The 26818-nt window shown below is 37.3% G+C and overlaps 4 protein-coding genes and 1 non-coding gene across 13 annotated transcripts; 2 read left to right on the top strand and 3 right to left on the bottom strand.

Moving 5' to 3' along the window:
• Positions 1-2653: 2653 nt before the first annotated feature.
• On the bottom strand, positions 2654-7575 carry LOC122015046 (protein LNK1-like). 9 transcript variants are annotated; one of them, XR_006120810.1, is made up of 11 exons: positions 7386-7575; positions 7143-7218; positions 5681-5924; positions 5380-5593; positions 5026-5281; positions 4839-4916; positions 4446-4512; positions 3850-4361; positions 3378-3535; positions 2893-3108; positions 2654-2797 (listed from the first exon to the last, which is right to left on the bottom strand). XR_006120810.1 is itself a non-coding variant. In XM_042571693.1 (11 exons), exons 2-11 carry the CDS (start codon positions 7164-7166, stop codon positions 3009-3011), a joined length of 1569 nt encoding a protein of 522 aa, XP_042427627.1. In that variant the 5' UTR covers positions 7167-7169; positions 7386-7575; the 3' UTR covers positions 2801-3008. The 9 variants fall into 9 exon arrangements, 8 of the variants coding, with proteins under 8 accessions (XP_042427627.1, XP_042427626.1, XP_042427625.1 ...); XM_042571693.1 differs by lacking the exon at positions 2654-2797 and having other exon boundaries at positions 2801-3108; positions 5681-5776; positions 5861-5924; positions 7143-7169; XM_042571692.1 differs by lacking the exon at positions 2654-2797 and having other exon boundaries at positions 2801-3108; positions 5681-5776; positions 5861-5924.
• A 1316-nt stretch (positions 7576-8891) lies between these two features.
• Positions 8892-17563, bottom strand: LOC122015503 (aspartic proteinase-like protein 1). Its single transcript, XM_042572422.1, has 10 exons — positions 16973-17563; positions 14627-14759; positions 12191-12423; positions 11877-12104; positions 10826-10964; positions 10682-10755; positions 10509-10608; positions 9613-9676; positions 9455-9526; positions 8892-9265 (listed from the first exon to the last, which is right to left on the bottom strand). The coding sequence occupies exons 1-10, from the start codon at positions 17266-17268 to the stop codon at positions 9039-9041; spliced, it is 1566 nt and encodes a 521-aa protein (XP_042428356.1). The 5' UTR covers positions 17269-17563; the 3' UTR covers positions 8892-9038.
• A 417-nt stretch (positions 17564-17980) lies between these two features.
• TRNAW-CCA lies at positions 17981-18052 on the bottom strand. Its single transcript has one exon. It is a non-coding gene; the product is annotated as a tRNA-Trp (tRNA).
• A 998-nt stretch (positions 18053-19050) lies between these two features.
• LOC122013528 (glutathione S-transferase T3-like) lies at positions 19051-20171 on the top strand. Its single transcript, XM_042569798.1, has 2 exons — positions 19051-19634; positions 19712-20171. Exons 1-2 carry the CDS (start codon positions 19051-19053, stop codon positions 20169-20171), a joined length of 1044 nt encoding a protein of 347 aa, XP_042425732.1.
• Positions 20172-20537: 366 nt separating this feature from the next.
• On the top strand, positions 20538-21848 carry LOC122013529 (protein ALP1-like). Its single transcript, XM_042569799.1, has one exon. It carries the CDS (start codon positions 20538-20540, stop codon positions 21846-21848), a length of 1311 nt encoding a protein of 436 aa, XP_042425733.1.
• The last annotated feature ends 4970 nt before the right edge of the window (positions 21849-26818 follow it).

Consider the following 26818-nt stretch of genomic DNA (forward strand, 5'->3'; position numbering starts at 1 on the left):
ATCCAAACATCTCCTCCGACATCATCCATGTCTCATACTCGATCACCGACATCTCCCTTGCCTCGATCTCAGATCCCAACTTATCCATATCTTGGCCTCAACTGCCAACATCACCCGGGCCTCACCTGGGTTTCAGTTTTAGTCTCAAATCCTGACATCATGCAGGCCTTATTCTCAGATTCCGGTATCACTGGGGCTTCAGTCTCAGCAAGCCCGGCCCAGAGGCCGGGCAGTCCTGGGCGATTGCCCAGGGCCCCAAGTTTGAGGGGGTACATAAATGTTATATATATATATATATATATATATATATATATATATATATATATATATATATATATATATATATATATATATATATATATATATATATATATATTATTTTAAGAATTAAGTTTTATAAATCTTCACTTGCACTGCTCTTCCGCCGCACAAGCTCATGGCTCAAGTTCTTGGTGGGGCCTACAACTTTTAAATGATTATATATATAGAGAAATCTTATGCTGCGGTGCTTTATGTGCAGTTTTACTATGGTACTTGCCACGTCAGCGGCCTGGACCGATCAGGCTCCAACCTGATCGGTCTGAGAAAACACAAAAAAAGGTAGGGGGATCGGTCTATGGACCGATCCACCTATAGCCTGATCGGTCCACAGACCGATCAGGCTTCGAAGCCAACTCTCACAGAGAGTTGGTTGATCAGTCTGGGGACCGATCAGCCTAGGGCCTGATCGGTCCACAGACCGATCAGGAGACTCCCAGACCGATCAGGTTGGAGCCTGATCGATCCAGGTCGACCGATCAGCCTAGGACCTGATCAGTCCACAGACCGATCAGGAGACTCCCAGACCGATCAAGTTGGAGTCTGATCGGTCCAGGCCGCTGACGTGGCAAGTACCGCAGCAAAACCGCACATAAGGCACCGCAGCATAAGATTTCTATATATATATATATATATATATATATATTTATTTATTTATTTATATATTAATTATTTTATGAATTAAGTTGTGTAAACCTTGCACTGTTGTCTGCTCTTTGTTGCACCTGTTCTTCCGCCGCTACACAAAGCTCAAGCTCTTTGAATTTCTGCTGACAATCTCCTCTTTCGTATTCTCTTTACTTCCCAGTTTTCTGTTAGATTTTTTGTTTGCTCTCCTTTCTACCAGCGACTCTGCGAGATCGCGACGGCGTCATAGCAAGGCTGCGCCTTTGCCACTTTTCTACACGGCTGCACTAGCACCTCCGACACGTTACACCTAAAGGTTTTGAGCTTACGGTGCGGAGATTTACAAGCTGTGGCGTTTGTGGGTTGTCATCTACTCATCTTTTTCATCTAGGTGTAATTATTCTAAATGATTTAAATTATAGTTTTATTCCGTTTATTTAAATTATAGTATTGGAAAAGATAAAATCTTGAAATTAATAATATTATAGATGATTTTACACATAGAAAAGTTAGAAAAAATTATTATAAATATTTTTTACTTTATAAAAAAAAATTAAGGGTCTATTTTAATTGTGTCGCCCCGGGCCTCCTGATTGTTAGGACCGGGGCTGAGCCTCAGATACTGATCTTACCTAGGCCTCGGTCTTAGATCCCGGCATCACCCATTATCTCGGCCTTAGTCGCTGACACCCTCCACACCTTAGTCTCAAATCCTAGTATCATCCATGTTTCGACATCAGTGACTGATCTCCTCCACACCTGAATCTCAGATCCCAACATTCTCCCTGTCTCAACCCCGATCTCCGATTTCGTCTTTTCTCAAGCTCACTCCATATCGACATCATTTTCTTACTGTCCTCAGATTGGACACACTAAATCCTCACTAAGTGGTCATTTTTCCCAGAAGATGCAGACAACAACAACGAATATTTTAGAACACGTGACACCGAATGAATGAAAAAGTGACTCCGTGGTTTCTGAATCTAGTATCTAGATGCCTTCATTCAAACATGTAGCAATTAATAGATGGAGAGGTAGTTAACGGCGGTTGAATTTGGGGACGTTCTTTTGTTCTTTTAACCGCTATATAAATCCTAAAGAGAATAAGAGTAAAGGATTCAAAATTCCAAACTTCTCCATAGGTTCTCCACTTCTTCTCCATCTTTTTTGTTTAATATATTATCTCAAGTAAATTCGAATTTAACCTGCCGGAACTCCCGAATGTCAGTCTAACCTTCTGGACTGGACTGGCGGCTTGATAATCTACAGTATTTGACAAACGACCGATGGCTTGACTATCAATGTACTCACATCCAAAAATCTAACATTTTTGGAAAGCTTGAAAAACATTTAAAAGCAATATGAAAAAGCGTAAAACCTCTCCTTATATTAAGTAAACTTCATTAGTTGTCGGAATGCAATTTGCTTAAAGAATTAAATTGGAAGTGTTCTCAATAATTTTTATTCGACTACTTGCTTTTTTACATAGTTTCTCAGATAAGGAAAAAAAAAAGATGAGATACAACACGTCAACACACGGTGAGAAGAGAAAAGATGAGACAAGTAATGGTGTTGATGAACATGAATGAAAAGTTTTGTTCAGGAAAAGGATTATAACCTACTCTTCAAAACTTAAAACGAACCCGTAAATTTATATACAGTAGAGATTGGTGCCGGTGACAAGAAAACATAATTCAAAATACTAACAATTCTGTGCTTCTATTACTTCAAATACAAAAGCTCAAACCGCATCGTGATTACTTACTCCCACACAGGGCACGCAAACATGAAGGATACTTGGAATATGACCGCCTACGGAGACGATTCAACAATAAATAAATGGCATTGACATCTGTGAGCATCAAACGTGTTATTTATAACTCAATAAAATTGAACAAAGGCTGTAATCCAAAATAACAGGATAGAGATCTGTCAATAAGGTTTTACCACTCAATATATACAATATTTGAGCCGGGTGTAAGAAGTTCCCAGCATGAAATGACGGTAAGCAAGATCAACATATGTAGGTCGTACATTCATGTGAGACGAATGATGTAGCATCATCAACGGGTTGCAGTCTCTGGTGCTCTGTAGAAAAGTAGGCGCGCTACAGACCGATCAATGGGATTACTCTCAGTCTCTATGCCCATATATTCGACAGATCTGGTAAACACAGCGAAACATTTCAGAAGAAAATGTGGATCTTCACAAAATGTCTTTTGAAAAGGGTACCTTGATCAGCGACAGAGTTAATTGCGTGGTCCTAAATGAATTAATAATAATCAAGTGAGATGTTATAAAATTGTTTTTTTTTTAAACAAAAAGAAGAAAAAGAGTTTTAAAAAAACTCACTAAAACTCACTAAATATTCAATAAAAGATCCTCTGAGTTCAGAAAGGATTTTGCGGAGTTTTATTCCTAGATTTGTGTACCTGTTTGATGTTCCTGTACCATGTATTTCTCTTCCATGATCAACACCTTCAGCATTTGCAGCAGCACAATTATGTCTCTGTTCTGCACTCCTGGCCAATCGATATAGGCTGTCCCTTATACAAAGCTTTGTTCTATATTCCAACTGCAGTAAACAAACCTAATTGCGTGAAAATATTCTCATATCTGCATAACGGGCATATTAACTACTTACAAGAAAAAAGAACAGGAAAGTTTCCACCCACATTGTGTGAATACTATGAATTATGGGATTGGGGAGTTGAACTACTGATCCAGAGATTTCAGAGATGAATAATTGCAATGGTGAATTAGAGTCCAATGGCAAGATAAGATCTATATTAGCCCATCCTAATTAGTTGGGACTCGTGACTTTTGTTTTACTTACAATCATTAATATAACAAGGGGCAATATAAACCAAATAGAGTTGCACAATTGTATAAATAGTACCATACCTGGCCAATGACACCCTGGAGCTGCTGGAAACTGATAACTTTGACAGAAAGATTATCAAGGAAGATCGAAGGCATTAATGAGTTTTTTCCTACTGCAGGATCCATATCTTTTTCATGAATCTCTATGCTTGTATTCCCTCGGTCATTATGAATGTTTTGGCCAAAATTAGCATGCTGTTTCCTAACAGAATTACCCAGCTCTAGTGATCTTATGTTTGGGCTATCTACCATTTCTTCCAGCTTCATGACAGGATTGTTTAACAAAGCATCAGGTACTTTCCCCATTCCATGGGAAGAGTTATTGATAACATGAGCTGAGACTTCAAATGATGAGGAAGGATCTTGTTTACAATCAGTAACAGTGCCGGATGCTGACTGCAAAAGAAGATCCTGGTATAGAAGTTTGTTGTCCACATGAAAATCGGGATTTAAGGATAGCGTTAAACTTGAACAGTCTGATTTCGCAATACAATCTCGTTTTGAATGAAGCTGAGCAGGATAAGTTGCAAGACCTGTAAAAGAAACATCATACTTCCAATTAGCCATTATTATATGTGGAGAGGATAAAAAGTACTACCAAAGTGGTGAAATAAAACCTTTTCCTTTCGCATCAGATAAGAATTGTCTATTGAGCTGCTGCTGGGTTTGAATGTCTATCTGTGGCTGCTCATATGACAGAGATATATAAGTTAATGGGCATTAATTCTTAATGTTTCTTATGGACAACGCCAAGGTTACAATATATACATATCCAAGGTTACAATATATTAATTTGACTTATGGTGGTTGAAGGCCCCAAACTTTTCATGATATTTAAAGAGAGAACACTGTTTCAACAACCAAAATGATGGCTTGTAGTTTAACCAGGAAGTTAATTTCCATGATGTTAGATTTCAACACAACCAGCTAGCTAAATCAGAATAATATTATGAAAAATAAAATATAAAAAGTAGACAATTAGAACATAGTTTAGGGTTTATCCTGTTTACCTCATGTTCGACCAAGTTATTAGTGCTACATGGTGTCAGAGATGATTTATTATCTTCCCCTCCACCACCATCATATGCCTTCAAGTATAACACACACAAACTTTAAGAATCAAAATCCCCAAATGTAATAGATGAAAATCACTAGCTACTTCAGTAAGATATCACAAGAATGTTAATGTCTAAAAACCTGTACTGCACTTGACTTGAAGGACGGGCAGGTCAAACAAGATTGCCTATGAGTATCAACCTGTGGTTTACTACATTCATCCAAGCACCGACTGTTTTCACAATACACTGATGCATTCTCCAATTCTTTGAATTCTAGAGTTGAAGATTTGAAGGTTGAGGTAAACTTATCTTCTGGACCATACATGTCTTCTGAGGAAGATATCCATGAAGGCCCATCTGTATTGCTCCATTGCCCAAAGGTGGGGTCACAATTTCTCCAAAAGAAACAAAATAAAATGAAAATGATGGTCACTACAACAAAATTAAACCTTAAAGATTAGAGTTGCGGTATAGAATACCAACTCTGACCTACCTGAACATTTTATCAACGTCGTCAAAACTGCTGATATCCGACCAGCCATAATACAGATCATTTTCATTTGCCAAAAAAGTAACTTTTGAATCAACTGAGCTATTATTCTCAAATGGCAATTGGCAGATGCCCATTTCTTCCTCAGCATTCCTTGTAGCAGGATTGCTTGAGCTGCACATCTTGCTTTGTGAAACTGTATTGCCTTGACAATCCCCTGGCACAGAAAAGGAAAGACCCAGAAGTAGAGTGAAGGGATAATCTTAGCTGGTATGCAATTTCAATTGATATACAAGGGACACACCTTTTGCTACATTGGAGCTTTCATTTTCAAGAGAAGAGCAGATGTTTGTTCCTTGTTTTCTCCAAATGGCATCTTTGTTCTTTGACACTTTGCTCCCTGCACTGTTTCCAATATTAGTCTTATTACTTTGTTGAGCAACAATGAAATTGCCTGGTGCTAGAGACTCTTCCACTTGTTTACCGCCTCTGTCAGAGAATATCTGATCATTGTTTTCACCAATATTACCAAAAACAATGTCTTCAATCTGGATAACCAAAGACACATCTTATTTTACCACTATAATCAGAGAGCCAAACAAAAAAAATTAGATAGCAGAAGACAAAACTCGAAAAATAAATTAAAAATAGAATTTTCCTTAAGATATGGTAGTTCAATTACATTTGATGGGACCAAAAGCACTGCAACCCAAATATGGAATAATATGCATACAGAAGCTACAAGCAGAGTTGTTCTCAGGTTTATGGTAATGAATCAATCTATAGTTAACATACTAGCATAGTCAGTACAATAATACACATCAATGATATAAACAACTTTCACATAGCAGATTCCTTCATTGTACAGCTTGGACATTAGATTATTTCGCTGGAGATGTGTTATCCTTTGTCATGATAGCAATTTGAAGACCATGGTCACAAAACACAACCTTAACATGAAAGAACTCTCAAAACTATAATAAATCTAATCTTCCCATACTCCTCTCTTATCACAAAGGAATATTGAAATATATATAATATTGAAATATATATATATAAGTTAACATAGCAAGAAACAAGATTAAAGTTTCATTTTCTAGCAAGCACAGTACTCGTCTTGGACAAATTTACAAAAACAATAACTGCTGAATTATCAAATAAAAGAGAGCTCGTGTTTTTCTTGAATTGCTTGGCTCTTAACACTTCCCCTGCCACTGTCAGTTTGTTATAAGGTCCGAAGCAAAGCATTAATGCTCTATTGGTGCAAATTTTTCTCTAGCTTAGAGTTTAGCAAGTACCCAGGATACCAGTGTTCTCAAAGTTAGTAGCACACAAGATTAGTCACATATCAAAGTATGAACTAAACTGTCTACACCAAATTAGTTGATTAATCACCGATATCAAACAAACTAAATTGCTTAACTTCAAATGACATGCTCGTTGGTTTTCTTCACTCAGGAATAATAGTCAGGCTACCATCGACTTCCTGGAAACAAATTTTCTTAAAGATGTAAAAATAAATAAATTAGGAATTTAGGAAATATTAATTACTGCTTAATAAATTACAAGCCCCCCAATTTCCGAAGCTAAGATCCATGTTAAAGACCTAAAGAAAAAGATAAACCTAACTGTAGAAGAGAAAGCATCAGTCAAAATTTAAGCGAACCACAAAAATAAATGAAATACTCATCCAAAATGAAATTAATAATGCAATATTAAAAGAAATACACAAGAGACCACCTAAAGAAAAATGAAAGAAACTATACCTCCGCTTGGTTCCAATCTTCCATCTTCTGCATGGAATGGAAACTATAAGCCTCCCCGAATCCAAATTAATCTTTCCTATATATATATATATTAGTATAACATCAAAGCGACTCTTGTTTTCTGAATACGAAAAATTCAGAACAACTTCCGAATCGAATCTTCCGGAAATCAAGCTCAAACTGAGCTAGAGAACCAGAAACAAGCAACTAAAAGGGAGACAAGGAGGGTTGCAGAATCCTTACTCTAGATCAGTAGATCCACAGCACAGCACAGCGCGATATACTACTCGTCTCCTCTTCCTTCTCTCTCTCTCTCTCTCTCTCTCTCTCTCTCTCTCTCTCTCAAGAGTTCCGTCGCTTCCTTCTTCCCGATCCAACTGCGAATTAATTTCTTTCTTTATGGTTTGCGAAGATTAGAAGTGGAAAAAAATTGGGGCTCTTTTCTTCGCCTGTTTTATAACAAGAAATTACGCGACACTCGCACGAGGAGGGCGGGAGGTGGACCCGGCTGATGGACTCGTGGCTGCACCACGCAAACACTGCGGGCCCCGCCGGGTCACAACTCGTGGCTGAGAGGAAGCGAGCGAGATACGCTCCGCTGCGGTTGCCCATAGTCCAAACCCAGAAGCAACTGCACTCCTCACAGACACGTCTCGAACTAGAAGCAACTCCTGGCTCCTTACCGTCACGTGGCGGTGCATCCGATCCAGCCGCGTATCGTATAACGGGCCCCTGACGCTGCCTACGAGCTAGATAGAAAAGATATGAAACAAAAGGGCGGGCGCGGCCTTCCGATTAGGCCGAAATTAACCAACTTTGAAGCTTAAATTAGGTGGGGAATTCGGGGGGTCCTGTTTACCTTTGAAGCTTAAAGGAAGAGGGAAGAAAAATACTACCACCGTGTTTACTTGGGGAGAAAAATGCCGAAGGAGCTCCTCTACCCCCTATGAATCAATTTTGCAGTCCAAGCAATGCGATCAATGTCGCTGATTGATGGCCGATAATTATCAATAATGTTTTCGATGATTAACATATTTAGGGAGGTCAATAAAATCTCAAAAATTGGCACTTGCTCAGAAGCGATCGAAAATGCTCAATCAAGGTCGAGTGGCACAAAGAGAGGTCAACAAGGCCTCAAGAATCATTGGTAAATATTTTTCTCTCCTGTTTTTTGCTCCTCTTCCTTCCTCTTCTGAGACACTCATTTTTTGCTTTTGCATTTCAGGGTATTGTAATAAATTATCAAATGAGGATGCCAAATATTGGTCAAATGTGGCTTCTCTTTTCATGTGAGATATCTAATAAGTTGTACAATTTAACATATGGTTCCAATAATGGAGTAAATGTCGCCGTTTGATGATTGAACTGGAAGCGGCGAGCTATCATTCCCGAACTATAAATACACGCAATAATTATTTTCATGTATGTCTTCATGATATATATATATGCATTGAATTTCTTTACTGAAAAGTATATTATTTTAAAAGCTCGCAGCTTTTTTTAGGTGTTTTGCGAGTCCACGTTTAATTTCGAGACAATTTGAGTTAACTATTGTCAACTTTAATTGTTAGGGTTAACTGATTTGGAAAGTTTCTAATGCATTTTATAAAATAATTTCACAGAATTACAGTGAAAGATAAATTTGGAATGAGACAAGAAAATCGTAGAAAGGGCGTTATGATAAATACCAAATACGAAGAGTTTTGTTTTTTTTAAACCAGTTTAATTCATGCACAAGGCTTCAAGTTATGTAGGTGTGAATAAGGATGAAGATATATGCATACTAACCACAACAAAGTAATTCCAATGACAGCAAAAAAACACATTGGACCACGTGAAGGCACAATAAAAACAAGATTTACAACACTATTTAAGGAGCATCCATTTCAAGCATCATCAACCAATTGCAAACACAGCGATCAGCAACAAAAAAGAGTACCAGCCTTTCGTGTCTTCCGAACCCGGTGACGTGTTAGCTGTTGGCGTCCGTCCAGCGACCGCAGGGGAGATGGTGTTAGTGCCCGGCGGGGAACGATACTGTTCATTTGTCGGCAATGGATTCTCTGGCCTGTCATGCGGTGGTGAACCTAAGGGCAGCTGCCTGCTGTTGTCAAGAGCATGACCTGCACAAATAAATGTTGGTCAAGTTTTCTTTGACAGAAATCTAGAGACCGCTGGGAATTCGGAACAAAAACTGACACGGCCAGAAGCATTTTAGATTTGATGGATACTAACTGGAGACAGAGACTACAAATTGCATTAGGTAGATAAATCGAGAAATCAACTAAAGACAAAGGCACAGAATGACTCACAATCAGATTGGGACCATCCTAACTTCAGATTCTCTCTATCGAAGACCATATGATAGCCTGTCATGAAATTCTCTGAAACGGCAGAATGAACTCTGTTAGGAAAATAAAGGAAATGAAACAAAAATGGAAACAATTAAGTTTGCCAATTGAAAGCTCACGGCCAATTGTTCCAAGATACTCTGGTGATGACTGTAGAGCCAAGCAAAATGCAGCAAGTTCCCCCTGTAAATTAAAATCTCATATTCTCTCTCCAATCATACAGGAAAACTGAAGCTGAGTTCACAAAATTTTCTTTTTGCATCTTTTATATTTTTCAACTTATATTGCAAAAGGCGTTAAGAAAATTGTTAGGCATTGGCAACAAACAAAACAATCAGATGTTTGACAAAGCTAATATTAGACATTTTGATAACCTAATCAGCTGGAACTTCGCTTAAATAATTCAAACAGTACAGAGAAATTTTCAGCCATTTAAATTTCAATACTCACCAAGTTACCCTACACATAATTAAGGCACTTATTTTAACAAAATCTACAGAATCTAAAGTACATGCACAGTATCAACAAAACTAATACAACTTACAGCAATATCAGAATTTGGACAATGACAGCGATAAACAAAAGCTAGACTACAGAAAAAGAAATAAACATGTGGTACCACAAATTTGTAGGTTTCCTGGAAAATGATAATTTCTATTTCATTGAGGAACAAATTCAGATATTCACAAACATTAGTTGGAATTTTTCAGAAGCTTGTTTCGAGGTAAAGGTAAGTGTTCAAGCAGTAAAAGGAAGGCAATTTTCAGCTGTTCAAATTTCAAGATTGACAAAGCTACCAATACATTTTTAAGGCATTCCCTTATTCTTTATATTATATATTAGACAAAGCCAGGTGTAAGTACATCTGTATGCTTATTTACAGTATCAATGAAATTGATAAACTCAAAATAAAGTTATAATTTGGATAATCGTAGAGATAAACAAAAGCTAGAAGACAATGGGTAAAAGGACAATCGCAAGATTATCAAAATAGCAGTTCAGGACCAAGCAGCACCTCTTTGGTGTAAACAGGATAAATAGGATTCATAGCCACAAAGCTCTTGTTTCCACCAAAAATCAATGTCACTTTCGGCATACCAGGTATCCCAAGAGGGCTGTTACAAAAGCAGCAAAACTGAGTAAATGGGAAAAGAAACCAGAACAAGTTCCATGATAGAAGCAACTCACCTGGCTTCATAACAATATTCCCAAGTAGATTCACCACTGGTAGCAATCCTTGAAACATTAACTTGTCTGTCAAACTAATCAAACCACAGACATGTTAACCTCTAACAAAGGAAATATGCATTGACACAACTGAAAAAAAAGTACCTCCATAGCAACTCTCTTGTATATACTATCAGGGAGAAAGGTGAAGGAAGATCCACTATCAACCAGTGCATGAAAGTTGGTATTTACAGGACAATGAGATCCAATGCAGAAACTCTCCACCGCAATGGCATAAGTTTTGCTGAGACAAAACAGGACCAGTAAATGTAATGAGAAGTACCACGACTAAGGGTTTACAGAAGAAAAAAAAAAGATCCGCTACCTTAACAACCCCTAGTGCCGGCTCCACGGATATGGAGGGAGGTAAATGCAGGTACAGGCGTTAGGCGCATGGTGGGGTAAACCCCATGTCGTCAATTCCTGAGAATTGACCCCTAACCATTACGCCAGAGATGTCATGCGCTCATCATCTGCGCTACGCCCAAGGGCCAACTAAGGATTTACAGGAAAGTAATGCAAATGGCTGTGAGGTGGCATGTACATGCAACAAATGTGTAAATGGATAGTGGTTCATTATCCATGCACTTGTGGAGCTCGATTCAATTTCTGTCCATTGCTCATGCACAAGATACCAAACACGTGTCACATCAGAGCCACATGTTTGATGGCTTCTATGTATCATGTGTGAATCACCAATACACCCTAAAAATATTTGACTAAAGGATAATATTTTTTTTTTAAAAAAGGTGCATTTTGCACAAACAAGGGTTTAAACTGGCAAACTGAGGTTTGGTGGTGTAAATACCACTACCAGTATTCCTACCACCAAGCAGGGGTGGGCTCCAAACCGAGGGAGAAGTAACAAGTCAGTAAATACATCATAATCAATGAGTGAGCGATGAAACTAGGGAACACATTTGACACTATAGAAGAGCATAATTACGATTCGCAATCTCTTTGTTTCGCACAAACAAAGCAATGCATGGTGAGAGGACAATAAGGTGTAACTTGGTTTTTCTTTTAGTAATAATTTGAGACGCCTATATTCATACAGTGATTAACATTTGCAGGCATGGAAAAGGAGTTCTGAAAACAGTAATAATGGAACAGTGGCTCAGAAATAATAATATGATTTATCTGTAAAGAAACATACATTTTTCCATCCACAGTAATAAAAGACGTAGATTGTTGAGTTGAAGGGCCTTTGTCTCCAAACAATATTCTCCCAGAATCATCATCCCGAAAACACAAAGAGAAAGAATCATGTATCAATCCAGTTCTTGCAAGAAAGCTTGGAACTGAAACAGCTCCAAACCCCAAACCAAGAAGGCCATCAGGAGCAACTCCATCCAAATAATAACCACTTTGCATCCTACCACAGCTGGCACAGGAACACAAAATCATGTTAAGAAACTTGTGAAAGAAGCAACTCAGCTACTCAGAAAGAGAATAAATAAATAAGCATACCCTATCAGGACTGAAGCGTTCACCAATAATCGATTCTCACTTGAGGCCATGTGAAATTTATCCTCAACCAACAAACCTGAACTGGATGTATTTTCTGTACTGTAGTTGATACTGTATGGGCAAGGGTTTTCTGGATTATCACAACTTGATTGTGAACTACAAAGCTCATTATTGCAGGAGAGATATTTGCTGGTTCTCGATTTGGCTGGGTTGTACATGCTAAGATCTTTATCCTGCACAATAGATGTTCCATATAAAAGGGAGCACCTGCCAATCAATCATTGGAATTAAGTGCTAAACCTGCAGTGAAATTTAAACTTAAGAGTCCTTTGTTTTTTGTCTACAGCAAAAATTTACTAATCCAATACATAGTTGGCAATTAATAGGAATATACATGCTCATAAATGAGAAGAAATAGAAACAAGCACAAGTGAAAGAACAAATAGTTACTGCTACAATTTCTATACACACCTACACAAGGTCGAAACTAAATTTTTTAAAAAATACATGCTACCACTTCGTGAAACTTCCTTGAGTCAAACCAACAATTTACATGATATCATAGAGATTATAGTGAAGTTTGGCACAAAATAAAATAGCATAATCAAAATCTTACACATCAGAATACATGGATACACTAATTAACATCTTATACATTACTATACTGTAACACATAAACCTATAAAAATTAGAAAATGAATCCTGGAGGAAAATTAGAGGTTTGAGGTCAAAATCCTTGTGATCATTATCATCAATCATAATTTTCAATAATGTTAGGTTGTCACCCGTAACAGAACCATCCATGTGCCTTGAAAAGAGCTCAAACATGCTGCAAAGTAGCGGTTCTACACTGTTCTAGGAAAGCCTTGGTAAAAGAGCTAGTCCATTGTTATAGGATCATATTAGTAACTTGGAACATAGGAACTATTATTGGTGTTGAAGGGTTTCAATATTATTGTGAGTCGGTGCAGGTAAAGAGAAAAGTCATTTGTTATAGGATTAGGATAGCAAATTTGTCATAGAATTAGGATAGCAAATTGAAAGGGAACACTTTTAGGGGTACATGCAATTAAGAGAAAAATAAACATAACATCAAAGAAACAAAATGAATTAGAGGGGAAAAAAGGTAGCACAAGTTTCGCTATTTCACATACCAGAAAAGTTAAACATAATAATGTAGTATTATGATATATAACAATGATAAAAAATAATGTTGTTTGTTAGATAATGTATGTGGATGCAACCCTCCATCTTGATGAAGGCAGGTTTTGGACCCAAACGTTAGCAACAACTAAAGATAATGTTGTTTATGTTAACAAGATAGAAAATATAATTCTAAAGTTGATTTTAAAGAAAAAAAGTAATGTTATAAATCCTTATGCCCTCGTGTAGAACAATGATCAAAATCAAAAGCAAACTTTGAGAAACCCTGTGTAATTACAAGACATGAAAAACTTAACATGGGGAAGATTTGAATCAATGTGTAGGAAGAGCAGAGTACTTCTAGGCTTTATATATAAAAAATTAAATGCAGAGGAATTGTTTCAACAAAATAGACAAGCATTTGATAACTCTTTGATAATAATCATAATCCGAAAGAATATTTCCTTATTAGAAAGATAGATTGTGCAGTCATACAAGATAAATGCTTAACTAACAGCGCTAGATATCCATTTGAGAGAACCTATTCAGTATTACAAGAACATCATGGTGGAACTTAAAGGTAATAGTAAATAACAATTCCACTAGTATATGATATATTAATGCTAGAATAATGAAAAGGCAGAAATTGATAATACAGATGTCATGCAGAATGAGATGGCAAAAAAAAAAACAAATAGAGTTGGTGATGGGTGTGAGAAAGCACAAAAGTTATTACTCTAAAAAAGCTAAAATTTAATGATTGACACAATCATAAAAAATTAAGAGAATATACAAGGTGCAAAATAACTAAAAGGGACACCAAAAAATTATTAAAGAATAAATAAGATTTAATATATGACAATATTTATGACAACCTAAATAATAAGGATGAGGATAATGATATCAGCAGAATATTGACATTTTTATAGCAAAAGATCAACATAATACTTCCTTTAAGGCAAAAATATCCCTTCAAAACTACAACTTCCACTCAAAAAATAAATCTTTAGCACAAAACTTGATGTCCAGATATATTTGAATTTCTTGATGCATTTTCCCACTATTAGTAAATATTCTCGAGCTAGCGAAAAATATTCATAACTAAAAATATGGGACTGAAAGAAATATTTTTATCATGGTGTATTAAAATAATATGACAAGGCAATTTAATGGAGAACAAAATAGAAACCAAAGGTAATTAAATAGTATGAAAACAAGACTTAAAGGCATGGAAAGTTTGTCACTACAACCCAAATTTCCTTGTACAGGAGGTCACAGAACATATATGCCTACCAAACTTGGATAACCAGACAATGGAGCACATTGAACGCAATCACAAGGAACCCATAGCAAGTCACTTCCAGCATCCAGTGCAACAAGAAAAGACACATTAGGTGTCCCTATACTAATCCAAGTGTAGTATAACCTGCCAATCAACAAGAGATGATAAAACTCTCTGATGTAAATTAAACAGCATGTTGACTAGAATGGAATGGCTATAGTAAGAAATGAAAATGTTAATACCAAAAATGGCATAAAAAAGAATAGAAAGTGCTGCAGATTATGGGGTTATCTGCTGTCTAAACTGAATAAAATATATGAATTATGCACTATCAATATACAAGTGCAACCTACAGCAACCTATTATTCCCAAGAGTATCATGAAATTCTTTGTTGTCATCAACAAATGATAGGCATGGTATCCACGTCATAAAAAAGGATAAAGAATGAATGGTTAAAAGGAGAGAAACTTCTAGAGTTATCAGTTACTATCATATGCTCCTTATCCTTAAAAAATTCCAAGAGAGTGATAAAATACCTATAGTATATTGGTTGTAATGCTGGACAGTAAAGAACTAAGGGTGAAAAAAAATGCAGATTTGCATGGTTACTGCAAAAAAGCTATCAGTTAAGAAATAAGCATGAAAAAATTGTGCAAATGTGCAGGGTTACTGGAAAAAATCATCTAAAAGAAAAATATTACTTGTGAGAAAACAAGGACAGCTCGAATAGACAATAAAATCAGAGAAAATGTCTAAATGATATAAACTTAATCAAAGATTATGTTTAGATTCCGTTCCGGTGAGATCCTATGAGGAAGGTATCCAAGCTTAGATTATAACACACAGAAGTAAAACTCATTCTATTGAAAAAAGAATCTCTTCCCTTTCAGGAGAAATGCAATCTCCTTATAAGGCCTTCAACTGGCCCTTCTAGAGGTCACAATCTCAGCATTGGGTCTCTATGACACCCTCATTTGTGGTTGTTGGGGATTAAATAATCCCATGTCCTGTAAATATTTATGTACAAGGCATGGGGTTATTTGGTCCCTAATAGTGTGTATGATTAATGCAAGGGTACTCTCTCCTTCAAGAAACTCCCTAGAGAAGGTGGAAGAGATAAAATGACACCATAAGTCATTCTTCCCTCACTCAGACACCCACTACCTCCTCTGGAGAGGGATTAGTTTTATCCTAGCTTTTGGCAGTAAACATTAAGAGCACCCACTACAATCCTTCTACCTGAGCCGAAGCATGAGAGAGTTAATAGCAAAAGGAAAATGGGAAGAGGAACTGAACTCCAAGACAGGAAAACACGGCACAATTCAGATCACAGAAAGACCAACATATGCATCTTACAGGTCAGGATGCTTATGCACACACAAGAGTGAAATTTATTTCCCAAGGCACACCTACATTGGAATACCACATAAAACCAGAAAACTAGTGTGAGGGCAACAACTGATATTCTATTCATGAAAGCAGGTCATGACTCATGAGAAATCTACAATTAATCCATTACTACCTGACAGGATCAAAGGAGAGCCCATTGGGGCTTGGGAATGCCCTGTGGATCGAAGAAGCAAGACAGCCATGAATACAACACTCAGTCAAGTACTCAAGTGGGTGTTACATGTGTACCATCTCTTCCTCAAGTGATTTGACTGAGGTGGTCCCATATGCAGTTAGACAAATTGTATTAACCATAAGAAAGTTCTAAGGAGTAGAGTGAGACCAAAGAAATTTCTATTTAATGTCTTTAAAAGTAATTAAAAATCTATGGATGTTACCAACAAAATAACATCATATAGAAGTAATGGTCAGCTAATATCTATATAGACTACCCCAAATGCTCGAGGCCCATTACTTTTTGTGGTCTTGTTGTCGTTGTCCAATTGTCAATACAAAGGGAATATTTTAAGTTCAGTATGCTTCAATAGGAGAGGCTTATTTTCTTGGTTACTGTAAGATATTTATAATAAAATTCCTCTAGCCAAGAATCTTTGACCCACAAAAATTAAATATGAGCACAATCGATTTCAAATTCATAGTCATACTACTTCAGTATACTACTTGGTGCTGCAATTGTTAGACTTTTAACTAACCATGGAATGGAATATCAATACTTCATTCTTCTATGACTAAAAGTGTCATTTAATTGAAGAAAATAACTTAAATACTATAATTATATAATTCAACCTGGTAAACACCACAAAACCAAACGTACTTGGGAATCAACACTTCATCTTTGTTCATGTCTATTTTACTGTCTTCTTCTAAGAAAAGAACGACCAGATGACTCAAAAGCTTGACATTTTGAAGGAAAAACAAAACATAAAAAATGAACGAGTTAACTCACCATCCGAAGTCGTTCCCGAATGACACAGTCTCACTCCCATCTGATGGAAACCAAATTTGATAACGAGTGCCGAGACGCCGCCTCTGCCGCTGGAAATCGTTCCTCGCCAGGATCCGATAATACTCAACGGTCCGCCTGATAGGCCACCCGGGAATCCCTCCACGCGACGCCACGGCCGCACGCGCCTCGTCGGAGAAGCGGTGGATGAGATCCGACGAGAGCGCGGAAGTGCCGCCTGCGCCCCAGGCTACGCAGCTCGCAGAGACCAAAGCGATCAAGATACGAACTTTCTCCATGTAAAACGTGCAGATCTGATGGCAGTGTCCAAATGGGACGAAATCTATGACCCCCGGAAGAAGCGAGAACGGCAGAAAGCAGCGCGAGCGCGCATGGAGCAGATCCGGGAACCGAAGAAGAAAAGATCCGTGTCAGAATGTAGGACGGCAGAGATGAAGAACTTTGGAAGGGGAAAAGGATCTAGGGCTTAGGAAGGAAACCTTCGCCTGCCTCCTCGAGCCCACAATTTCGAAGAGGGAGAGAGATAGAGAGAGTCGAAGCGAAGTGGACGACGCAGCTGTGTTCTTTTTTGGTATTCTTATATAAATCGCCCTCTAATGTTTTTCAATAACAAGTCAAACCCTGAGAATCGAGACGTTGGAGTTGGTGATGACGCGGCTGTCACGGACCCAGAAAAATTGTTGTTTTGCGAGTCGGGGAATGGATGCGATGGACGGTGCGGATCAATTTCGTTAGCTTACAGTATAACTTGTGTCAGCAGAAGTTTTTTTGAAGAAATAATAAAAACAAGTTATTTCAGATGTAATTTTAAATAACCAGTAAATAAATAATGGATAGGATGGGAGTGGCAGTGGAGTTCACGTGCATGGCATCTCGTTCCCAATTTGATGGGCATCCTTGGAACTGCCGTTACTTGCAATAAAAAAAGAAGAGCTTTTGTTTGCTTTCGTGCAATTAATAAATTTACTATGAAAATAAAAGAAATGGATTTGAACCCGACGTGAATCGAACACGCAACCTTCTGATCTGGAGTCAGACGCGCTACCATTGCGCCACGGATCCGCTTTCTTTGAACTTGAACAATTGTTTTATATAATTGATATTTTGTTGTCTCCACATGTTATAAAGAAAAAACAAAGAGAGTAAAAACCTGATGAGCTTTACCTAGAAAAAGAGAGAGTAAAGGCTTCCACATCGGTGGAAGTTATTGAGTGTTATAATATTTAATTGGTGTTAAAATCAATGTGAGATGATATTAAATTCAAAATGGCAGTGAAAGCGTTCAAAGGGTTTTTTACATGTTAAACAAAAAATCTCACATGCTACCTGCGTTCAAAGGTTTTTTTATAAAAAATAAAAATTTCTCTCACCTACGTTGCGTTCAAATAAGGGCAAATCCTCATGTGTATTTTTTACATATCAAAGGAAAGGCCTATTAGTGGAGAGTAAGGGTCTCTGTCTATTTTAGGGCATCCACGACACCGCGTTAAAGCGGCGTTATAACGCCACTGTTGCTTTAACGCGGCGTTGTGGAACGCTGCGTTCGTTCAAACCGCTTGAACGCGTTCAGTATTCTAAACGCGTTCAAGCAGCATTCGGGTGGGCCAGGGCTGGCCCACCCCATGCTATATTTTATTTTTTTTTTAATACAAATATAAACTCTAAAATTTAACAAAAAAAACAGAAGACAACGGCTCATTTAAAAAACAAAAGCAACGGCTAATTCAAAAAAAAAACGACTATTTAATTTAAAAATTTTAATAAAATGATTACTTTTTAACGGCTAGTTAACGGCTAGTTTGAAATTTTGACTATAAATATTCATCCATATGTGCACATATTTTCATTCTCACTCACTACTCTTTCAATTTCACTCTCTAAATTCTCTCCCCGTCTATTTTTTCAAGTTCCTACCATCTTATTTTCTATCCGAAATGGATGAAAATAATAGGGCATTTTTTTCCAATTTCTTGAATTCTACAAACAACTCGCAAGAATATTCATCTTCCCAGAATCCACAAATTCCACCAAATTATCAATACCCATATCCATTTCCCAGTATGCCGTTTCCTCCACAAAATCTTCAAAATGTCCAAGGGTTTGGAAATTATGCCCCTCGAGGTCCATATCAACCACTTCCAGCCGAATATTGGCAAAACATGAGTCATCCATATTTCACGCCGTCGGTTGTTCATGGATATGGTACCCCGCACACAACTGGTATGTCTTTCACTCCTTCAATGTCGAATGAACCTGCAACTCCAACTTTTGTCCCGGAAACTCAACTTTCCGACCGTGAATCCCCAATTGAGGTGGTCAATTTAGAAAAGACGGTTTCAAATGCTGAGGGTACAAGAAAGCGTTCAAGTTGGACAAAGGTTGAAGACGAGGTCTTAGCGAGAAGTTTTGTCACTATCAGTGATGATCCAATAATCGGCAATGATCAAAAGGCGGATGCTTTTTGGGGACGGGTTGCAAGCTACTACAATGAGAATCTTCCCCAAGGTTCAAACACCAGAAGTGCAAATGTTATACGGTCACATTGGCACAATACAATCCAAAAGAAGGTATATCGATTCAACGCAAATTACAATAGTATTTATAGTTCATATCGAAGTGGTCACAGTGATGAAGATATATTGAGGTTTGCGTATGAAAAATATCTATCTGAAAACAATGGTGTTGCATTCAATCTCGAACATGTGTGGAGAATTGTCAAAGACCGTCCAATGTTTACTCCATATCCACTGATCACTTTGTGGCGACAAAGAAGACGAGGACCTCAGAGTCTGGAGCAAGCAACACCTCCTCCAACCAAGATGTGAGTATAGACCTGGATTATGAAGATACTCGTCCAATGGGGCAAAAGGCAGCAAAAAGAAAGGGGAAAGACAAAGTAAAATCGACCATGGAGGATCTGACAGTAAACTACAACAATATTATCACAAAGTTCACTGAGTACACAAGCGTGAAGAAGTCCGAAGTCGATTTGAAACAAAAACAACTTGAAGTAGAGGAGATTAAGGCAAAAGCTGCATTGTCCAAATCTGAAGCTAAGAATCGTCGCTTGAAGTTGAAGGAGTACGAAATATTGAACAAAGACACCTCGCAGATGACAAAGGAGCAGCTTATCATACATGAATGCCTATGCAAGGATATTAGGTCGAGATGGAATATCTAAATTGTTTACTTAACGCTCATTTTCTAGTATTATTATATTTTTCGAGTGATTGTAATTTTTAATTATTGTATTTCTTATTTCGATTAATGTGATTTTTAATTATTATATTTTTGTAAAATAGTCGTTATAAACAAGTCGTTGGAAATTAGCTGTTACAACTAGCCGTTGGAAACTAGTTGTTACAACTAGCCGTTGGAAACTAGCCGTTACAAACTAGGCGTTACAAACTTACCGTTATAAATTAGTCGTTGCAACGCGACGTTGCATACTCATCATTGCAAACTAGCCGTTGCATGAGAAAAACAATATATATAGACCATCATCCCATTTCTCAAACACATATACTAAAACGTGTTTCCTCCAAAAATGTCTCATTCTACAAGCAGCTCTAGCTCAAGTTCCAGCTCGACAAGCGAAGACGAAGTCCATGTTGAAATCGATGAGCAAGCTTATGATCCGGGTGAAGAACTTATGTTATTGGTTCTTCAACAACACCAACAACTTATGGAAGCATATCAGAGGAGGGACATGCGCAGAACAAGCTTCGTCCAAAGAAATCGTGAAGCCGGGCATGAGAGACTTGTCAATGATTATTTCTCTATAACCCCGGTATATCACGATGAAATATTTCGAAGACGATTTCGAATGCGAAGAGAGTTATTCCTCCGCATAGTAAATGCATTAGAGAATCATTCAGCATTTTTTCAACAAAGGGACGATGTTGTACAAAGAAAAGGGTTGTCACCACTACAAAAATGCACCGCTGCGATTCGTCAACTGGCTTACGGAGTCCCTGCCGATCATCTTGACGAGTACCTACGTATGGGTGAATCAACTGCCATCAGGTGCCTTTTCAAGTTCTGCGAATACGTTGTTGAAATATTTGGTGATAGGTACTTGAGAAGGCCAAATGCTGATGATGTTCAACGTCTTCTTCAAATGCATGATGAGAGACATGGCTTTCCTGGCATGTTAGGTAGCCTTGATTGTATGCACTGGAAATGGAAAAATTGTCCAGTTGCTTGGAAAGGTCAATTTACAAGGGGGCATGAGTCACCAACAATCGTACTTGAAGCGGTCACGTCTCATGACTTGTGGATATGGCATGCATTTTTTGGGGTCGCCGGTTCACGTAACGATATTAACGTGTTATATGAATCTCCCATATTCAACAACGTCTTGCAAGGAAATATGACGGCGATTAATTTCACGGTGAACGACACTACATATACGAAGGGCTATTATCTAACAGATGGAATATATCTCGAGTGGGCTACTTTTGTTAAGGCTTTTCCTTGCCCGGAGGATCCCAAGAGGAAGTTGTTTAAGGAAAGACAGGAGTCTGCAAGAAAAGATGTTGAACGGGCATTTGGGGTGCTCCAATCTCGATGGGCGATTATCAGAGGTCCAGCTCGGTATTGGTATAGGAAAAAGTTAAAACAAATCATGTTAGCATGCATTATTTTGCATAATATGATTGTTGAGGATGAGGGAGGTCACGTGACAAATTGGTACAGCGAAGAAGGTGACGAACCCGCACAACCTATCCATGGCTCAAATCGAGGATTTCAGGATTATCTTCGAACAAATTCTGAGCTACGTGACACTCAAGTTCATCACCAACTTCGCGCCGACTTAGTTGAGCATATCTGGGGGCAATACAACAACAATCCATGAATTAATATTTAAAATAAATTTTATTTTCCCAACTTTGTAATTTTAGCCGCTCAGGTGTAATTTCGTTTTCCCAATTTTATAATTTTAGGTGTTCAGTTGTAATTTCATTTTCCCAACTTTATAATTTTAGGTGTTCAGTTGTAATTTCGTTTTCCTAACTTTACAATTTCGTTTTCCTAACATTCTAATTTCGTTTTCTCACAAACATTTATTTTATTTAATAAATATATTTAAAAAATTAATATTATTTTTGAAAAATAATAAAATTTTATTTTTAAACGTAAAATTATTATTAAAAATAATAATAATTTAAATATTTTAAAACATATTTAATACATATTTATTTAATATGATATAATGTTAAAATGAGTGAGTTGACGGTGGGACCCATGAATAATGAGTATTAACGTTAAAAGGGATGTGGGTGAAAGAAGGATGTTGTTATAATGAATATGTGGCAGTGGGCCCCATACTTTTTGATGATGTGGTGGGTGTTATAATGCTAGAGCATTGTGGATGCTCTTATAGGTAAGAGTTATTACTCCCCATTAATACATATACGTGGTTCCTTCTTTAATCCGTAAAAAGTAAATCAGAGTATCTGGACTACTGTTGAAACATAGGGTGGCCTTTCATATTTATTTTTTTTTAAAAATAATTTTAAAATTAAAAATCGACAAATTAAATTAAATTTGTGATATATTTTTAATAAGGCTAAAATAAAAAAATATAAAATTCACACAACGACTAGTTAACAGTAATTTTAATTAAAAAAATAAACTTTTATTTATAAATACTCATCATCTTACCCAACTTATTTCAATCATTCAAACACATAAATCCCTTTAATTATCTTCTCTTTACTATTTTCATCCGAAATGGATGAAAATAACGAAGGATTTTTAGAAATCTTTTAGAAAATACTTCTTTCCAAAATTTACAAATTCTATGAAATTATCCATATTTTTCATATCCTCCAAAGTATCCATATAATTCATACCCACCAAATAATGTATATCGTCTATATCCATCAAATTATCCATATAATCCATATGCACAAAATTATTCATCTAATCCACATGCAGCCGGTATGTTTTTTACATCTCCGATGAAAAATGAACCATTTACTCTGACTTTTGTTCTAAATACTCGATTGTCTAATTATGAATCCCCAATTGAACTCATAAATTTGGAGAAGATTGATTCTAACACTACAGATAGAAGAAAACGGTCAACATAGAGTAAGGTTGAAATGAGGTTTTAGCGAGATCGTCACTATCAGGGATAATCCAATCATCGACAATGATCAGAAGGTGGATGCTTTCTGGGATGTGTTACAAGCTATTACAATGAGAATCATCCTCTAAGTACACCTAATAGAATTGTAAGTATTATACGATCACACTAGCATAATATCATTCAAAAAATATATATCGCTTCATTGCAAATTACAATAGTGTTTATAGTGCGTATTGTAGGGGCCACAGTGATGAGGATATATTATAGCTTGCGGATGAAAAATACCGTTAGGAAAATAATAACATTACATTTAATCTTGAGTATGTATGGAGAATCGTAAAGCACGGTCCATTGTTTACTCCACATCTATTGATCACCTTGTTGGCACGAAGAAGGTAAAGACCTCAGAGTCAGGGACAAGCAACACCTCATTTAATCAAGATGCGAGTTTACATGTAAACTTAAACGAAGAATAAACTCGTCCAATATAATGGGTCAGAAGGCAACAAAAAGAAAGGGAAAAGGTAAAATAAAATCGGATATTGAAGGTATGATAATAAATTTGGACAATATGTTTGCAAAATTTATTGAGTATACAAGCATAAAAATGGCTGAAGTTGAAATAAAACAAAAATAACTCAAAGTTGGGGAGATAAAAGCAAAAGCTACCAAGATGAAAGCAAAAGTTGTCTTTGCTATAGTTCAACTAAAGGAATATAGAATTCTTTTGAAGGACACTTCGCAAATGACAGAGGAGCAATTTATCATCTACGAACATCTATGTCAAGAGATTAGGGGGGGATTGTTACGATTCCGCAAGTGCACGGATTCGTCGTCTGTAATAAAGATTATCGATCCTACGAGGACTGATTATAAGCACTAGCGTTGACTCACTTAGGATTAGCTAAACTACAGATGGTTGTAAGCTATCTAAAGAAAATAGGTTTGGAAACGGAAATTAGAACTAGCAAAGAAGAAGTAATATACTTGGTTTATGAAGAGTCATAGGAGTTCGGTTTCATTGTGGTGGTATTGATGTATCACCTTCTATCCTTTACTCATTGTCCATCAACATGCATTCATCGGAAGCTGAAGTATCTATTCTTAGGTACCAAATAAAGAGGATCCCTATGAAATCCTGTTACGGTTAACCCCTGTCACTAGGGCGCCTTGGTAGATCGCAAGAACATTATTCTAATTTGTGTCACTAAGGATAGAGATAAGGAGCTTAGTTTGGTCTCTTATTTCCTTGTGGAGGAGTTGTCTCTCCTTTCAAAGAAGTACCCTAGATGTCCGTGAACGGGTTACCCCTATCACTAGGGCCCCTCGAGTGTACGATCTAGGATATTCTCTCTACGAGATAGGCAATTCTTACACAATCAATCAACACGATATAGAAATCGAGTAGTCAAAACAAAGCAAGCGAAATCATCCAATGAAATAGAGGCAAAAGTATGAGTCTTACATCAAACCAATCCACAACTACTCCCTCATCCTAGAACAAGGAATATACTCCATAGACGTCGGAGAAAAATCTGAAGACATAATGTTAAACATACAATTCTCAAACAAGAAGAGAGAAAGAGAAAAGACGCTTATCCAACGACGACGAGTGATCTTCGGATCCAATCCTTTGCTTCTGGAGTTGATGTGGTGATGAAGGATCGCTGGACGGAGGTCTTGGACGGCGTGGAATGGCACCAAGCCGATTCCCTCTCTGACGGCTCGCTTCCCGGCTCTCTCCCTTAAGGAAAAGGGTTAAAACCCTTTTATAGGCTAGGGCGTGGCTACGACGGCACGACCGTGCCCTTTCTTGTCTCTGACCGCACTGCACGGCCGTGTGAGCTTTGGGCTCGGTTCTTGGGGCACGACCGTGCAGGGTTGCACGGTCGTTCCTTGCTTGGTTTCGGTCGTGGGGGGCACGGCCGTGCAAGTATGCACGGCCATGCTCTGATCTGCTTCTGGGTTGGTCGCACAGCCGTGCAAGAGTTGCACGGCCATGCACTTCTCCTCTCCTGTTTGGCCACACGGCCGTGCGAGGTTGCACGACCGTGTTCTCTAGCTTGTTCTGGTGTGTCGACAATCGCTGTTTTTTGCTCCGAAAGTTATCCCTGTCAACACAAAACCAAACAAAGAGCAGATATCCGAACAAAAAAGTATATATGATGAGTACATGATAAAAGAGGCGATCATACAAAGAATATATAGGTATAAAGCAAGTGAATGTGCGTTAAAACATGCATAAACGATCATAATATTTACGCACATCAGAGATGGAACATGTAATTTTCATTTATTATAATTTTTAATTATTGTACTTTTCCATTAATATAATTTTTTATTATTATACTTTTTCAATTAATATGCCATTCCTAATAGATTAATGTAGTTGTTATAAAATAGCTGTTGGAATATATTCACTGTAATATAGTCGTTGTAATATAGTCATTGTAAAGAAAAAAATAGATACTTTGTGCTCTACAATTTTTCATTCTAAGAACATACCATTTGAATTCATTTCTTTCAAAATGTTTCAATATTCAAGTAGCACCATCTCTAACTCGACAAGTGAAAATAAAGTCCAAGTTGAAATTGCTGACGAAGGTTATGATCTCGGAAATGAGCTAATGTCATTGATACTTTAACAAAACTGATAAATAGTTGAATATCAAAGTAATAACGAGATGCGGCGAAGAAGAATGTTTATTCAAAGAAATCATGAAGTCGTGCCAGTAAGGCTCTTAAATCTCCACAAATCCAGTATATCCAGATCAAATATTTCAAAGACGAATTCGCATGCGAAGAGATTTATTTTATCTCATAATGAATGCACTTGAGAGTCGTTCATTGTATTTTCAGCAAAGGGGTGATGCTTCGAGAACGCATGAGTGAATCAAACGTCATCAAGTGTCTTTTCAAGTTCTGCGGTTATATGATTGAACTATTTGGTGATCGATACTTGAGAATGTTGAATGTTGATGATGTTCAACATCTTTTTTAAATGCATGATGAGAGGCACGACTTCCCTGGAAATATTGGACATCCTTGATTGCATGCATTAAGAATGAAAAAATTGTCCAGATGCTTGGAAAGACCAGTTTACAAGAGTTCATGGATGACCAACAATCGTGCTTGAAGCGGTTATATCTCAAGACTTGTGGATATGACAGATATTCTTTGGTGTTACAGGTTCACGTAATAATATTAATGTGTTGTACAAATCTCCCATATTCAATAGTATCTTGTAAGGAAATGCCCCCGGAGATTAATTTCACAGTCAACAAGACTCAATATAAGGGGTAATAGATGGAATATATTCGGAATTGGCTACTTTCATGAAAGTTTTTCCTTACCTGGAAGATCCCAAGAGGAGATTATTTAAGGAAAGATAAGAGGTTGCAAGAAAAGATGTTGAACGAGCATTTGGGGTGTTTCAAGCTTGATGGAAATTGTTAGAGGTCCATCTTGTTATTGGTACAAAAAAAAGTTAAAACTATTGGTGTAGGTTGTACAAATAATCTGATTTTGACGTATGACAAATAGGTTAAAGTTATATGTGGTGTTTGTCTAACCTTTCTACCAAGTATGCAGGAGTTAACTGGTCTAAAGAACATGACATCAGGCTAAAATTCAGCTAGGTCTGCGAGATCCGATAGCTGGTGCGAAGTCTAGATAGGTCCATGGGACCGGATATCTGGTGGGAAGTCTGGTTGGGTCGTTGAGACCTGACA

This window comes from Zingiber officinale, chromosome 8B, assembly GCF_018446385.1.
Source record: "Zingiber officinale cultivar Zhangliang chromosome 8B, Zo_v1.1, whole genome shotgun sequence".
NCBI classification, from domain to species: Eukaryota; Viridiplantae; Streptophyta; class Magnoliopsida; order Zingiberales; family Zingiberaceae; genus Zingiber; species Zingiber officinale.